At 46.8% G+C, this 15,115-nt stretch overlaps 1 protein-coding gene across 2 annotated transcripts; it reads right to left on the bottom strand.

Annotated features, from left to right (window-relative positions):
* Window positions 1-2,774: 2,774 nt before the first annotated feature.
* EIF4H (eukaryotic translation initiation factor 4H) lies at window positions 2,775-14,219 on the bottom strand. 2 transcript variants are annotated; one of them, XM_017828937.1, is made up of 7 exons: window positions 14,101-14,219; window positions 8,664-8,845; window positions 7,704-7,768; window positions 7,496-7,595; window positions 6,767-6,832; window positions 4,758-4,916; window positions 2,775-4,643 (listed from the first exon to the last, which is right to left on the bottom strand). In XM_017828937.1, exons 1-7 carry the CDS (start codon window positions 14,157-14,159, stop codon window positions 4,507-4,509), a joined length of 768 nt encoding a protein of 255 aa, XP_017684426.1. In that variant the 5' UTR covers window positions 14,160-14,219; the 3' UTR covers window positions 2,775-4,506. The 2 variants fall into 2 exon arrangements, with proteins under 2 accessions (XP_017684426.1, XP_017684427.1); XM_017828938.1 differs by lacking the exon at window positions 6,767-6,832.
* Window positions 14,220-15,115: the final 896 nt, after the last annotated feature.

Consider the following 15,115-nt stretch of genomic DNA (forward strand, 5'->3'; position numbering starts at 1 on the left):
GTTTAACACTGCTATAGCGAGTGGTATCACGAACAACAGAATAAATTACAGATTATATAGAGAAAATGTGTGCACCAAATAAAAGATGGCTCTCTGCCACTTGCAATACACTTCATTCCTGTAGTGGTTAAGTGGCTTTTGAGAGGAAGGAGTCAGCTTCCAGATGAGAAAATTCCAGTCTCAGCTGGAAATCAAATTCCTCTTCAGCCACAGAAACTCCCCCTTCTAAAAATTTAGGACAAGCCACACCTACTAAATTTCATCCCGAGAGTCCATCCCAGAGGAGCCCTTGAGAACTACAAAGGTAAGTGATTCTAGGCTGGAATACACCAGGACAGAGGAGCAAACCCCTTCTTTCAGAGCCTTTGTGCTCATCTGGTAGTGAAACACAGAAACCATCCGAATGCAAAACATAAACTTAACACAGATTTCAAGGTGCTCAACATTAACAGCTCATCACCCTCGTTCCTGCTGCCAGTGGGAATAACCAGGAGGAAGGAACGAGGTTGGGACAGAAAACCAGTGAGTGAAGCCAACCTGGCACACACAGCCTGTGCCCAAAACACACCCGGGGGAGTAGGGGGATTCCTGGTGAAGGGGCTGCACATGCATTCCAAGATTTGCTGGCTTCAGTATTAAATCTTTCCTACGAAAGGAGGGATTACAATATCACAGGATTTGCTCTAAAATTCTCACCATTGTATCATCTTTCCTGAAGACAAGTCAGCAGCCAGTACTACAGGTAGCAAATGCTCCTACTAGACCATGTGCCAAAGTCAGGATTGAAACTATCACAGTATTCATAAGACAAGTGAAAAATATCAGTATCATCCCAAACTGCCCTGGGACAGCGAGGCTTGGCCACAGTCCCCCATCATCACCAGCCCTGGGACACCTGCAGAACTTCAGAAATTCATGGTCAGCACTGGAGACTTTCAGTAGTCTCAGCACATCTCAGGAGCAGGTGAACAAGTTGTTGCTGCCTTAGGAAGGCCTGTGCAGCCACACTTGAGGGCATGAATTTAACGTGACTCTACCACCACCAGCCCATTATTTGAGTGTGTGGACATTCCTCCACCTCTTTCTTCAGCCATCAGAACAACCTTGATGGCCACAAGCACAAAGAGCACCCTCAGGAACTGCTCCAGGCTTGCACAGCCCAACGAGTCGGCAACACGGCGATGCCAGCACTGGGTGCTGCCCTGAGGACTGGGATGAGCTCTCCCAGGGGCCTTCCTGGGCTTGGGAGCTCAGTGGAGTTTAATTTTTGGTGGTTGCCAGGGAGTTTTGCAGCACATTAGATGCTGCTGTTCACTCCTGCAGTGTCCCACAGCTCTTCCAGACACCCACCTTCCCCACCTGCAACCCAACAGGAGAAACACAGCAAAGCACTCCCAACAGTAGCAAACTCAATTCCAATTCCAAAAACTGCCTGCTGCCTTCCTACCTTCAGTTTTGTTTATTTTTCTAAGTTTAAGCTCCAAGAAAGCTCTGCACAGCTACTAGAAATAACTCAGTGAGAACAGGAATAGCCAGAGAGTGAATGATCTGTTTGCTACACTGCTGGTACCTGCTCGGTCTGGGCTTTGCCATGCCAGGCTTAGCTTTAAGCTGCAGATAAAGTCAAGCATTACAGGTTAAACCTCAACTGCTTTTTTGCTGGTGGGATGGGGAGAAAATAATCTTGCTTCCTCCTACAAAACTCAAATGCCACATCCATATATTAAATATAGTTGTGTCAACTGTTGACACAAGCTGGTTTGATGGGCTTCTGTAGAGGAAAATGTTCATCAGGTAAAGCTTTGAAGGAGGGAAAGAAAAAGGACTGGAGGAGTCTGACCCTGAGCTGCATGGGAAGCACAGTGTGGAATGCTCCAAAGAAACCATGAATGTTTGCATATGAAGAACTATAAAAAGGAAAAGAAAAGGTACTAAATGATGTTGGGATCAGGCTGCATTCACTAGTGGGAAACCCTTGACCAAACCAATATTGGCAGATACAGAAAAAGATTTCTAGAACCAAGATGAGCCACCTCTCTCACAAATCAGGGCTCCTTTCCTCCATGCAGTGGTGAAATCACTGGTTCCACTGCTGGGTTTGACAGCCCAGCTGTGGCAGCAGCTGCAGGGCAGCAACTCCCCCAGCCAGCCCTGCCCTTCCACACACACCCCGGGTGGGGTCAGGGAGGACACCCAGAGGCTCCAGAGCAGGGCTGGGACTCTGCTCAAGCTCAGCAAAGAGGTCTAAAGAGAAGGGGGACTGAGTAGCCAGAGGCAAGAACTTCCCATCCTTTCAGGCCATGGAAAGCAGTAAAACCAGCAGGGAGGTCAGAGCTCATTTCCTCAATAAAATCATGGCTCTACCTCTTTTAACTTACCCTGCAATAAGCATGTATTTCAAAGCCACAGGGCAACAGTCTCTTTAACTGTTAAGTCTACTGGAAAACAGGTCAGTTGGAAAAGTTGGGAGAAACCCAGCCTGTGGGACACAGTATGAGGAGCTGTAGCACCCCCAAGTCCCACCTGGCAGCCTCAGCAATGGCACTGACGTGACACTGAAACCACAGGGTAAAGAACTTGGGCTTATTTCCACCCATAAACAATTTTTACTTCACTGTTCCAGCACTGTTTATATTAGATTCCTCCCCTTTATCTTTTCCTCTTCCCCCCTTATTTTGTACCAGAATAGCTCTGGTACAAATTAACACAATATTTGAAAACTGAGGGGGGGAAAAAACATGCTAGAGCAGACTCAAATAAAGACCAATGTTAAATATTACTTAATGTTTTCTTTTATTTAAAAGATCATTCACAAAATACCATATCCATAAATTTATTTTGTTATGAAGCAGAATGTGTTAAGTGTTTGGAATTCACTTCTTATTTTTTTTTCCTTTGTTTTTACATTTAAAAGTCAACTGTCTTGACTAGAGGTGAGTTTTTATATGGGAATTTGTTCTTAAAATCTTTTCCACATTGAAGATGTAAATAGATCAATTATTGGTTTGGAATACAACCACACAAATGCATGTCTGTCTTAAATTAAGTATTAGTGTTAGACAAATGGTTCTTATCTCAGAAGCAGATTAAGTGAAAGGCAGCAGGAAGGAAAGAGTAGTTCTGTAAATTGCTGGGACTCTGACTTACAACAGGAACTTTTAGGGAAGAAATTCATCACTAGCAGTGGTGCTGGTAGTGGGGCAGCCATGCTTCCAAACTCCTCTTGCAAGTACTCTGGGGTGCCAGCCCTTCTATCTGAAGGCTCTCACCACTGGCACTGGGGGCCCAAGTTTTTCCCATGCACTGGACACATCCACACCTCAGGTTTTGGTTTTCAACATTAATGATCTCTCCTTTTATCTCCAGCCTCCCCTCCCTCCTCCCGCACAACACTGGCAAGAAACATTTCCAAGTGAAAAGAGGTGCAGCAACACGAGATGCTTTTTACCCAAACTTCTACATGAGAATCTAAAGCAAGAGGATTTCTAATCTGCCCACTTTCAAGGTATTCTAAAAGCTGAGGTCCTAAAACTGTACCCCCACTGGGCAAAGAAATACAGGGGATAGTGGCGATCAAATACTGCATGGCAAAGTATACACTCCTTCAACAAAAATAAAAAAGTCAAATTTTATTGGTAGAAACTTCATTTAAAAATTTACCAAACATGTAAAACCCAAAAAAGTAAGCAGAAAGAGCCAGTGAGCAGTTGTGCTCCAACAGGCACGTTTTTGCAGCACTCTAACCTTGAGCTCAGAGGTGTAGTAGTATCGTACCATTTGCAAGTCAACAGCCAGTAGGAAGAGGCTGCTGGCAGAGGCTTTATCCATACTGATTCCACCAGCTATTCCCAAGGCTTGTCAGGCAAGGCATCTGTTAAATTGATCCTTCCTGGCAACCCCTGTGAAAGGGCAGCTGCCCCCCCCTTAGTTTTCTAAGGGGCTCTGCTGTGAACAGTAACTATCACCAATTGTCAGAAATGGCATTTCACTGCTCGGTTAGAACTGTACGTTCCTCTGTTCAACTCATCTGGACTCTTCAGTTTTCCTCTTCAGAGCCACAGCAATACAGAACGAGACATGCAGGTCAGAAGAGGAGCACTGAGAAGTAAAAGGAAACGATACAGGGAAATAACTAAGTCTAACCTGTGCTTCTAAAGTAAAACAAACCCAGAAAGGAAGAAGTGAAGCAGCACCTTTGTCCAGAGACCTCCACGCTCGTGGAAGCAGCCACACTGCCTTTGCTACTGGCAACTGTGCTGCTTGGAAGGAAACAGAAGAGGGCAACTCAGCACAAAGCAGGCACTAGATACAGCAAAGCCAAGAACGTACTAAAAACCACTTGTTAACAGCTGACATGCATTCACAAGCTCTGTGTTTTCGGTTTCAAAGAGGACAAATACCAGATGGCAGGAATGGTAAACTGCAGGGTTGACATTCCAGCAGAGCTAGTCACTCTGTACTGTCTTGCTTTTTCTCCCGCCTCCCCATTCCCTCCCAACCCCAGACTCAGTCGTGCTCTTTTACTACTTCCTCCCGGGGCTTGGCTCCGCCGAAGATCGCAGAGTTTGGGTTGGCTACTTGATTGAGGGGAGTATCGACTGTTCGAGGTTTGAGCTGCAGTCGGGGTCGCTGTGCTCTTTCCTCTGAAAGAGAAAACAGTCCAGGGCTGAGATCCGGCTGTCGAGGGCAGGAGCTCCCACCTGACAGAGGAACCACGAGTCTCCTTCACGAGGGAATTACACAAGGTAGGAGTTTACCTTCTGTTGGCTCTCTGAAGTCCATGGAAGACCCACGAAGGGGAGGCCCATCTCTGAAGCGACCGGTGCCACCACTTCCCATGGAGGCACCGGGTGGTCGCCGGTCTCCAGGGCGGGTTCCTCTACCCCGACCTCCCAAGAAGTCATCATCTTTGAATCCTGAAGACGGAAGACAGTGGATTTAAAGAGCATATTTTGCAATGTTTTGCATCTAGATTTTTATCTGGATGACTGGAAAACTTCGCAAGTCACTGCTGCCAGTCCAAGGTGGTGCACTGAGCCTTTTGTCTGCAGACAGATTTGCTTCGCAGAGGTCTAACATGTTCTAGAAGAGTCATTCAGATTCCCTTTGAAACCAAGTATACTATGCCAAGTTCAGAAAGAGCTTTATCCACTTAGAGGCTTATTGGAGTGTTGGAGAGTGGGTCAAGTGAGCTTAAAATATGAGCTTCAGCTGCAACTTCAGATTGTTAACACCATTAGCTGACTTCAGAGACAACACTACAAGTACTCAGAGTACTTCTGTAGCCAGAAGATTCCACTGGCTGCAGCCTTAGCATGAAATCTGCAGGAGCAGAGCAAAGGGGAAAATAGCTGGGGAGTAGTGAAATACACAGTCCTTACAGAACAGAGTAAAACCCCAAGGCTTTTTAGCTGTACCATTAAGTGACAAGGTATTTACTAGACTAGTTAAAGGATTGAGGGGAAAAAAAAAAATATCAGATTTTAAACTGATTATATTTCTTCAGTTTATGTATCAAAAAAATCAGGAACTGTCTGTCACTGACCAGAGCTCCAGTCTGTACCAGTGACTATCCTGGAGTATCTCTCCAAGCCTCCACTGCCTGCATTGAATTGGAGGAGGATACTTCAATTTAACAGCACAGGAAAGGGAATATACTCAGATTTTCAGAAGCTGCCTGGAAGAGAAAGTTGTTTGGTTCCCAACTGAGATTTTCCTTTCCACTTCAGTATTTGGCAGAGTTGCAGAGCTGTCCCTTACTTACTTCAGTGCCAAACCAACCATCTTTAAAGACTTGATCCAGGGCTGTACGACCTGAGAAGAAAAGCTTTTGTAGCAACTAAGACTTAAATGCTAAACTTTTGGCTCCCAAATCACTCGTCCAGCATTTAACAGGCCAAAATGCATCCACATTTGGAGAAGCTGCCAAGGAAGGTATGAAGCTGTGGCACCAGAATGCTTAGCTCCAAAGGCAGGTTAAGCACAGTGCTGTAGCAAGCTCCTCTCTCCAGCATCACACTTCCAATCCATGCTGGTGGCAAGGGCACACTTTGGCACCGCTCCTACATCGTCCATTCCACTCACGCAGAGACCAGACATTGCAAAGTTGCACTTGCCAGCATCTCCCCATCAGAAAATGGACCAAACCCACGAGTTCAGAGGACAAAAGCAATTGTGTTAATGCCACCCTGGATTCTAATAGGTAGGAACTGACTGGGAGGCAAGAGCAAACCCGGTGGCTCTGTCACTACCTTGCACTCAGCAAGCTCAGTCACTTGCTGCTGCTTGCATTGCTGTAACAGTATAAGTTCAGGAATATTTTGCATTTTAAAGTACTTTGGAACACTAATCCATCTTTGGAGAAGTCAGTTTCTGCAGGAATACACGTAATATGTCACATCTCCCTAAGAAGGTGAAAGCCTCTGCTCTGAAGGAGTATCAGCCTTTCCACATGACCTGTCTGTCTCTGCTACTATTGAGAAATTTGCTCTGCCAGATGTTTGAGAAATGCTTAAAACAGACACCGTGGGCTACATCTGGACAAGTATTCTGTCACTTAGGGTGCTTTCACAGAATTTACAATCAAGACTCTCTCCTCTGTCACAAGGCAATGGAAGATTCCCCCTGAGGAATCCCACCACAGCTGCAGGATGTCCAAGTGGGCACATACAGTAGATTCAATCAAAGCAGTAAGGGGGACAAATGAAAAGGAGAACATTTCGGTGCCTTTTAGGCTCCCTCTCTGTATAAGTGTGAATACTGGTACCAGAATTGAAGTCATCTCTGGAATCCCATCCACCTCCTCTGGATTCTCGGGAACCTCCTCCCATTCCTAGGAAAAAAGCCACAATTGTGTTCAGATCTGAAGCTGTGGGAAAGACTGGGCAAGGGGATACCAAACCAACGTTTCAGTCCTTCAATGTCCAAAAGTCATGCTGCTGGAAAATCCTTTCCTTTCAGTACTACCAAGTTCCATTGCACAGGAATAGTCAGTTTAAATGAACCAAGAATAAATGGTCAGAAAAGTTTCCCTAATACACATTCAATGGAAACCTTTAGTGAGTCTGGTTCAACCAAGCTTTAACTACAGCCAAGCCTCTCTTCACACTGGAACTGGAGACACAGTCCAAAATAAGCATTTGTCTACTTGTGCTTACTCACTTTTCTTACATCATCATAAAATAGTAGCAGATCAGACTGTTGGGCTTATGAATGTCCTCTGCAAGACACAGCACATTATTAGGGGTATTGGTCTCACTTCCTGGGCTAGGAGTGACAACATATCCAGCCTCTGGACACAAAGCACAGCTCAATTCCAGGCACCTCAGGAGCGGCAGCAGCTGGTTAGAAACGTGTATATGTGTATATGCCACATTTCTCCTCGCAACAGAATTTTCATGTTCACTTGCATGCCTTGTCTTAGCATTAGTTCAGCACCAGAAGACACAACTACAACCGTTATATTTAAGAAGCTACTTAGAAAAATGGAAGTCACCTCTGTCATCGGGCCCGCCACCTTTTCTGAAGCCAAAGCCACCTTTGTCCTGTTTCCTGCCTTCTGCTATGTCCACTCGGAGTGACCGGTCACCCAAGAGCTGTTAAATCAAGGGGAGAATCTGTTCAGGATGTACCACAAGGGCTGCAAAGGAGTTTGAGACTTATGTTTATCTTTGATTTCACAAATTAATTGCAAGTGTACTTACTGCACCATCATATGTAAGAGCTTCCTTGAGTGACTCCACCTCATCGAACTCTACGTAACAAAATCCTGTAAAAAACAAATCTCAAGTTAACAGCACTTTAGAAGGCCTTTGTAAGAAGCTGCTCCTCCTGCACATCTGCTAATGGCCTCCCTTCTCTTTCCATCTGTGGTAAGTGCAAGATGCATTAATATTGAATGCATTTACCTGTGCCTGTTAATGATGGGGCAAATCCTGAAACAGAACTCTGGGCACTACGTGAATGCCAAGAGCCCTTTTCCACAGAGTTCTCATTGCAGATTAGATCTGATCTATACCAACTGTTTAGGTGAATATTGACACTTGTTTCTTGATATTTTTAAACAAGAAGCTGAAATACCTTCTTGGCCAGCAGTGTGATTTTGTGTCATCACATTACTTAGTGGATTTATTACTTTTCAAAAAGATCCTCTCCAAGTTAAGCCTTTTCCACCCCTAAAAGTAACTTACAAATAATAGTCCCTTTCCACTGGCCAATTCCAATGGAAATTAGATTTGCATCCTCTAAAAGTTGCCTGAATGGTTTATCTACTTGCTTTTTCTCCCTGTCTACTAAAAAAGGACAGAGGTGAAGCAATGGCAATCTTCTGAAGTACAGGAAGACTGTGTAAGTACTCAATGCTTAAGGTCACGGGTCTTAAGTGGGTCAGACACTTCAGCTCTGGTAGAATTCATACAAGACAAACAAGGTTTGAGAAAGCCCTTTTAGGGCAGGGCAAATATTGACTCCTGTCACTCAGGTTACATCAAGTGTATCTTAAGATGATGGAAGGAACAGTGAATCTCGTTCAAATGAGAAACCTCCATAATTCAACATAAAGAGCCCAAGATCAACTGTGCTTTCGACTGCAATTCCCCATTGCAGTGGCTTTATTTTCTCCTCCCGGTTCTCCTCCCGCAGCCGACCCAGGTCGGAACACTGACCTTTAAATTTATCTGTTTCCTTGTCCCTGACTAGCCGCACGCTCCTGATGCTGAGATCCTTGAAGATGGCATCTATGTCTCCCTGGACAGTGTTGAAGGGCAGATTTCCCACGTAGGCTGTGAAAGGGGGTTCTGTTGGCAGCTCTTTATTTCTGCGGGAACCAAGGCCACCACCACGAGACCTGTTGGAAAAAGCACAGTGCCCTGGAAGTGACTCCCAGCACAGCCACACTGCGGGCTGTGGGGACTGTCACACAGCTTTGGGAGTTTGTCCACCCCTTTGCCTGCACCTGCCACCTTCACTCCTGGTCAGCTCCTTTCCAGTGTTACCTGGTGCAGTACTTCCATGGAAAAACCAAACAAACAATGTATTTTAATGCATTAGAGGAACTCAGTAACAAGGTGATGAATGAACTCCTTTCTCATCCCACAATTCATTAAGACCTTATGTTTCCTATCTCTACTGTCCCCTGCTCAAAACCACTATATCTTCAAAACCACATCCTAGACTAGAATTTTGAGAATAATTTATAGCAGTGAGGAAATACTTGTATTTGTTTGTCAGCTTATCCTGACACTAAGCTGGATCCAATGCTTTCAACCAAATAGTATATTATCAATACCTACTCCACAATCATCTAAATTATTTCAGCAGCATTTATCTTAACAGAAACACCTTCTCTAAGTCTGAAGTTGATGCCATAACTGTCAAGATACCTGGACTGGAATGCTTTGAATCAAACACACAATAAAAAACTTGGTTGAGCAAGGGGTTCTAAGGCAGAAAAACTAATTTCAGTGCTGTCTGGATGTTTAGTTCTTCCTTTGTGTCGTGAATTACAAACTGCAGTATACTAGGTGGTCTTTCCCTGTCTCATCCCTCAGTCTCTTGGCATTGGCTGCTGAGGAATTAAATTGTCCCAGCTAAATTCTTTACTGTGCCATTGTAACACACCTGTGTGTGAATCCCTGTAGAGCCAAACCATCTCCTGTACAGAGAGCAAGGTAACAAGGCAACCTGAAGTTAAAGCTCTTGGACTTGCAGGCTACAGGATGCCACTGGTTCCAACACCATTTGCCTCCCTCAGGAACCTCTGATCTTTACCTGGGATGCCTCCCTTCCACTCTGCCCATCTTCCCTTTATCACCTGCCTTCTGCTGGGCTTTGCTCATGTTTGTTCCCCTTCCCAGAGGCTCCCTGTGCATTTAAGAGCCCAGTGGAACACAAGCTGTACTAAAGCAGATTTGCCAATGTGACATGGACCAATTAGAGTGCTGCAGAATCCTACCTAAAATCCAGGAGGTCAAATAATTTTATTATTTCCTTTTATTCTGGCTGGTTGCATGCAGCCAGAAAATCCATTGGGCCAGCAAGGTACTTGTCAGTATTTTTCCTCATTCCAGAATAAATATTTTATTGCTAATGAATCAGATGATGCATTAAGCTTGAATAAGATTCCTTAACTCTTCCTAGGTGAGCCTGTCATTTGTGCCTTTTTATGGCAGCAGCTCCATGCAGGAATCATTTATCACCACCATTATCAACATGCTGCTAAACATACTTGAATCACAACCTACATATCTTTAATTAGTGTCCACCCAGGTTTGTATTTTTGCATTTCTGACAATATTCCTCATCTGCCTTTGTCTCATTAACAAGTCAAAAACATACTGGAGAGCTAAAGCTGCAATAGCTGGGTGCTGTGAATGTATAGCAGAATTAACTTCAGTCACAAGACCAAGTTTTAAGGAGGAACTCCAAGAAAGCTGAGTTGAGTTGCTCTTCTAAATAATTCCATAATATGTAGAATCAGGTCCATGTCTTTGTCCTTAATTCTCATCTATGGCATAAAGAACAGCTATTAAAATGTGCGTTTAATTTGCAGCCAAAAGAAAAAATAAAAATCAATATTTATGCTCTACAGGAAGATCAGAATTGCCCCAGCTGAGTTGCAAAGGGGCATCCCCTCCTTGAGCACATTCTCAGCACGTTCCTGAGCTGCCAGTGACCTCCTCAGTGAGCTGATTCACCCAAAAACCCACCCTGGAGTTGAATCCTCAGCCAGATCAACCAGGTGATCTGGACAGCTGCAAAGAGCACCGTGCCAAGATGGGAAGGAGAAGGAGAGCAAGGGCTGGAACCTCAGCTTTCACCAGCAACCCCCACTTGAGCCACTTTGGGAACCACACCCACAATCCCCAAAAGGATTTTGTGTGGCACAGACAAACCCCGTTTCTACCACAGCACACCAGAACTTCCCGGGGTGCCTGTGTGCAAATCCAGGCCCTACTGTGAAATTTGATTCATTTTAAGTCAGGAAATGAAGTATTCTTTCTGAATTTGATACGAAGGCCTCGGTTATCGGATACAGAACTATGCATTTGGTGTTTCAGTTTCCGTTTGAAGAACAGGAGTGGTCAATAACTAAGTTCCAAACTGCTTCCTACTGAATCCAGGGTATAGAAACACTAAAACAAACTGGTTTGGTACTTCCCTACATTTTTCCAATACTGAAACAGTGAAATAAATTAAAAAAAGGGCTGACTTCAGTAACCAAACAATGAGATTGGAAGAAGATTCTCTCATTTACAACAGAATAGGACAAAAGTCAAAAAATAATTGAAAACATCTCTGAACCAAGTGAACTGGGTCACACCAGAGTGTTGAATGAATATCTGCATTTCCCACTCAGTGTAACTTACTCAGACACAATTAGGTAATAATTATGTCATCTCAGTGTGGGAATCTGAAAGACAGGATTTGACTTCCTTTCCAGAAAACCAGAGAGCTGAAGAGGAAAGCTTGCTTCCAGCAACACCCCCGTGACTGAACTTACCTTGTGGTGGGCAGAGTTAATGAGGTGGAAGGACAACTGAACTATCATTTTTGAAGCTACACTTTTGGAAAGTTTAGTTCTCTCTCTAGAAAACAAGATCTGTGAAAAGTTCAAAAAATATACTTGAAAGCCAGTAGGTGAGATAAAGAGCCTTTCCCTAGGGATCAACGCTCAGGATTTGCCAGAGGCAAGAGCCTACCTGGGTTCCAACATTAGAGCCTTACTGGGGCACTGTAAGGATCAGCAGGATGCAAATTCTGCCAGGAGCCTCCAAGACCACAGCTCTAAATTCATACTCAATTTATTCAAGCAACCCAGGACACCTCTACAGCATCAGATGTCTTCAACAAAAAGCTTCCCCAAGGCTAAAAATTAGGAGACATCTATTAACACTGGATGGGTGAGACACAGGACCCAAAAACTGCCACAAGGACAGGGAATAACCCTCCATTCTCATTGAGCTGAGCATTTCAGCAAATGACTCTTAACCTTTAGTAAGGTGCTCAGTGCTTCAAGCCACACCTAAATAAACAGCCCAGATTCAGGAGTGACAAACACTGTTCCCTTCAACTCTGCAGATGTTTCAACTAGGCCTCAGTATGATTAATTACAGGGTTTGTGTCGTATTTCGGGCTCCAAAACAGTTCCCAAACAGCCTTTATAGTAAGTTTTTTGTAATTAATGTCAGCAGCATGTTCTTCATCTGGAATAAAGTGACTTCTGCATCCCATAGTGTTGTGCTTCAGCTCTCAATCAGAGCACCATCAGACACATGAGGGGTAGCAAACCAGGCCTCATCACACCAGTCAAATTCTGGTGCTCCTACACCATAATTTTGAAGATTATGAGAAAGAGGCAGATCTCACATATGCCAGAACCTGTTGGGCACTGATTTCCCATCTGTCACACTGAAATCTCACTCTCTGTACACACCAAAGGTTATGCAAAATGCTGCTTTTACAAAAACTACTGTATCTCAACTGAGTTTACACTACTCTTACACCCCTAGAGCGCCTAAAAATGAGTAGGAGCCACTTTAAATTAACATGGGATTCTTTAATCAGAACCTTCAAGAAGAAGAGTCATGTTTTCATTAGACTTCCCATATTACAGGACTTTATACAAAGTACAGAGACTTGTTAAGGTCTGGAATTGTGAATTAGCTGTTAGTAACTTATTAGCAATAACGTTAAATCAGATGCAAGGACAAGTTGCACTCTAATATTAGTGGTGTCTGAGGCTTAAAACTGCAGCTAGATCGGAATAAGTACATTTTCTCATCTGTAAATGCACCTACTAGTCTGCAGGATGCCTTTAGCTCTCCAAACAAGGATCCAGGTCTTGCCTGAGAGCAAGTTGGAAGTTCTCTGTTACAGAAATCTGAATATGAAATAGCATTTTAACTGTAATTTCATTACTTCATAGAATGTGCCTACACTGACTAGGCTACACCGCACAGCAACATATGCATTTATTATGTGTCAAATGCTACTTTAGGCCACTGGCAAGGTTATTTTGTTACAGAATTTAAAAAAGAAAACAACAGAAATGTAAGTGGCTACATCAGCTGTTTGCCCTGGGACATCTCTGGATTAGACACAAAGGGTATCTGTGCATGAAAATGAGCTTAAAAAGCTTAAGGGTCAGAGAGTTTTCAAAGATAGGAAAACTTACTGCTGTTCTAACCCCAGCAGCAGCTTGTCCCTGCTGCCCAAAGAACCTGAAATGAAACCAGGTTATTCCTCTAAGAGCAGAAAAGACATGAACAGCGTAGATCAGGAAACACCTTGGGAGACGAGGTGATACAGTAACATACGTGTGAAGATTTGCTCACCAGGAAGTTTATTCCATGCTTTTATACCTGCTGTTTTGGTTTGGTGCAACAAAGAAACCCACAGTAGCACCAACCTTCAAAAAGTCCATTGTTCGATCGCACCTCCCTAACCTGATTCAAGACAAACTCCTAATTGCTGGTTATTGTCTCCGTAGCTCCTCCCCTACGCGCACTCTCCAGCAAGGAGACAGGGGCGAGCCCTCTCCCTAAGGATCGGGGGTTTGCAGTCGGCACCCGGAGCCCCGGATAACGCAGGACGACGGCTCCCCGAGAGGAGGCACCACAAAGCCCTCCCATTTCCTCCCTCCGCAGGCACCACCACAGCCCCTGCCCCGCTTCGGGGACGCTCCCTCCGCTCCTCCCGGTGCACGATCCCCTGCCGGCCCGCCCTGGCTCCGGCCCAGCACCTCCCAAAACCCCCGCTCCGCTCGCCTGCGGCCGGCGGGATCAGCAACACCCTCCACCCCTCCTCCTCCTCTTCCTCCCGCCCATTCCCGGCGCTCCCGGCCCCGAACCCTGCGGGGCTCACGGCACCACGGCCGGGACCCCCCCGGGACCCGCCGCACAAAGCGGGGCGGCCGCGGCCACGGGAAGGGCCCTGCGGCGCCCCGGGCGGTCCCAGCAGCCGCTCCCCCCGCCCGCCATCCCCTCACGGCGGGGCAGGCCGCGGCCCCGCCTCGCGCGGCCGGGAGCCGCGGGGCGCCGCTCCCCGCCGCCTCCCCCGGCGCGGGGGGAGCCCCCGGGCGCGGCCCCCGGCCCCGCTCACCCGCGGCCGCCGCCGAAGCTGCTGTAGGCCCGGTCGTCGTAGGGATCGAAATCCGCCATCGCCGCCGCGGCCTCGTCCCCGTGCGAGCGTGACAGGACCGCGCCCGAGGACCCCGCAACGCTTATATACGGCGGCGCGCGGGCCGGGGCTGCCCCGCGCCGCGCCTGCCGCCAGCTCCCCGCCCCGCCGGGGCTGCCCGCGCTGCTGCCTGTGCGGAGGCGCGGCGGTGCCGGGACGGGGATCTGCCCGGGATCTGCCCGGGGATCCCCCCTGGGGTCTGCCCGGGATCTGCCCGGGGGCGGTAACGCCTCTGGTGGGCGCGGGGCGCTCGGTGCTGGCACGAGCCCGGCCCGCGGCTCTGAGGCGGTTTTAGCCGCCCCGGTGGGTCGGGAGCTGCCTCGTCTGTGCCCCCAAGCATCCCGCTGTCCCTGCGGGTGGGGTCGGGGCAGGGATCGCAGTGATCGTGGAGGTGGGTCCTGCTCCAGGGGTTATGTTCATGCTTTAGGGATCACAGGGATGGATCCTGCTCCAGGGGTCACGTTAATCCTCTAGGGATCACAGGGATGGATCCTGCTCCAGGGGTCACGTTAATCCTCTAGGGATCACAGGGATGGATCCTGCTCCAGGGGTCACGTTAATCCTCTAGGGATCACAGGGATGGATCCTGCTCCAGGGGTCACGTTCATTCCCTGCAGTCCCGTGGCTGGCACGGGAGCCTGGAAGGGCAGTGGAAGATAGTGCTGGATTTTACTGTAAATAAAGAAAATGGGCTGACCTGTGCCCTTAAAAAGTGCCATTTGCACCAACTGGTTTGCCTCCTTTCCCCAGGCCATTATTTCAGTTTTTATAATAAAACCAAATGACAGATTCTTATACAACAGCTGTGCCCATACCTCCTGTCCACCTTTCCCTGAGGGGAGCCTGGGGATCCCTTGGAGCCGGAGCACCAAGTCCTGGAGTCCTGCGGCGGTGCTGGTCTGAGGGTCAGGGAGGGAACATGGCCCTGAGGGGAGCA

The sequence above is a fragment of the Lepidothrix coronata genome, unplaced genomic scaffold (assembly GCF_001604755.1).
Source record: "Lepidothrix coronata isolate B3197 unplaced genomic scaffold, Lepidothrix_coronata-1.0 Scaffold154, whole genome shotgun sequence".
Classification (NCBI taxonomy): Eukaryota; Metazoa; Chordata; class Aves; order Passeriformes; family Pipridae; genus Lepidothrix; species Lepidothrix coronata.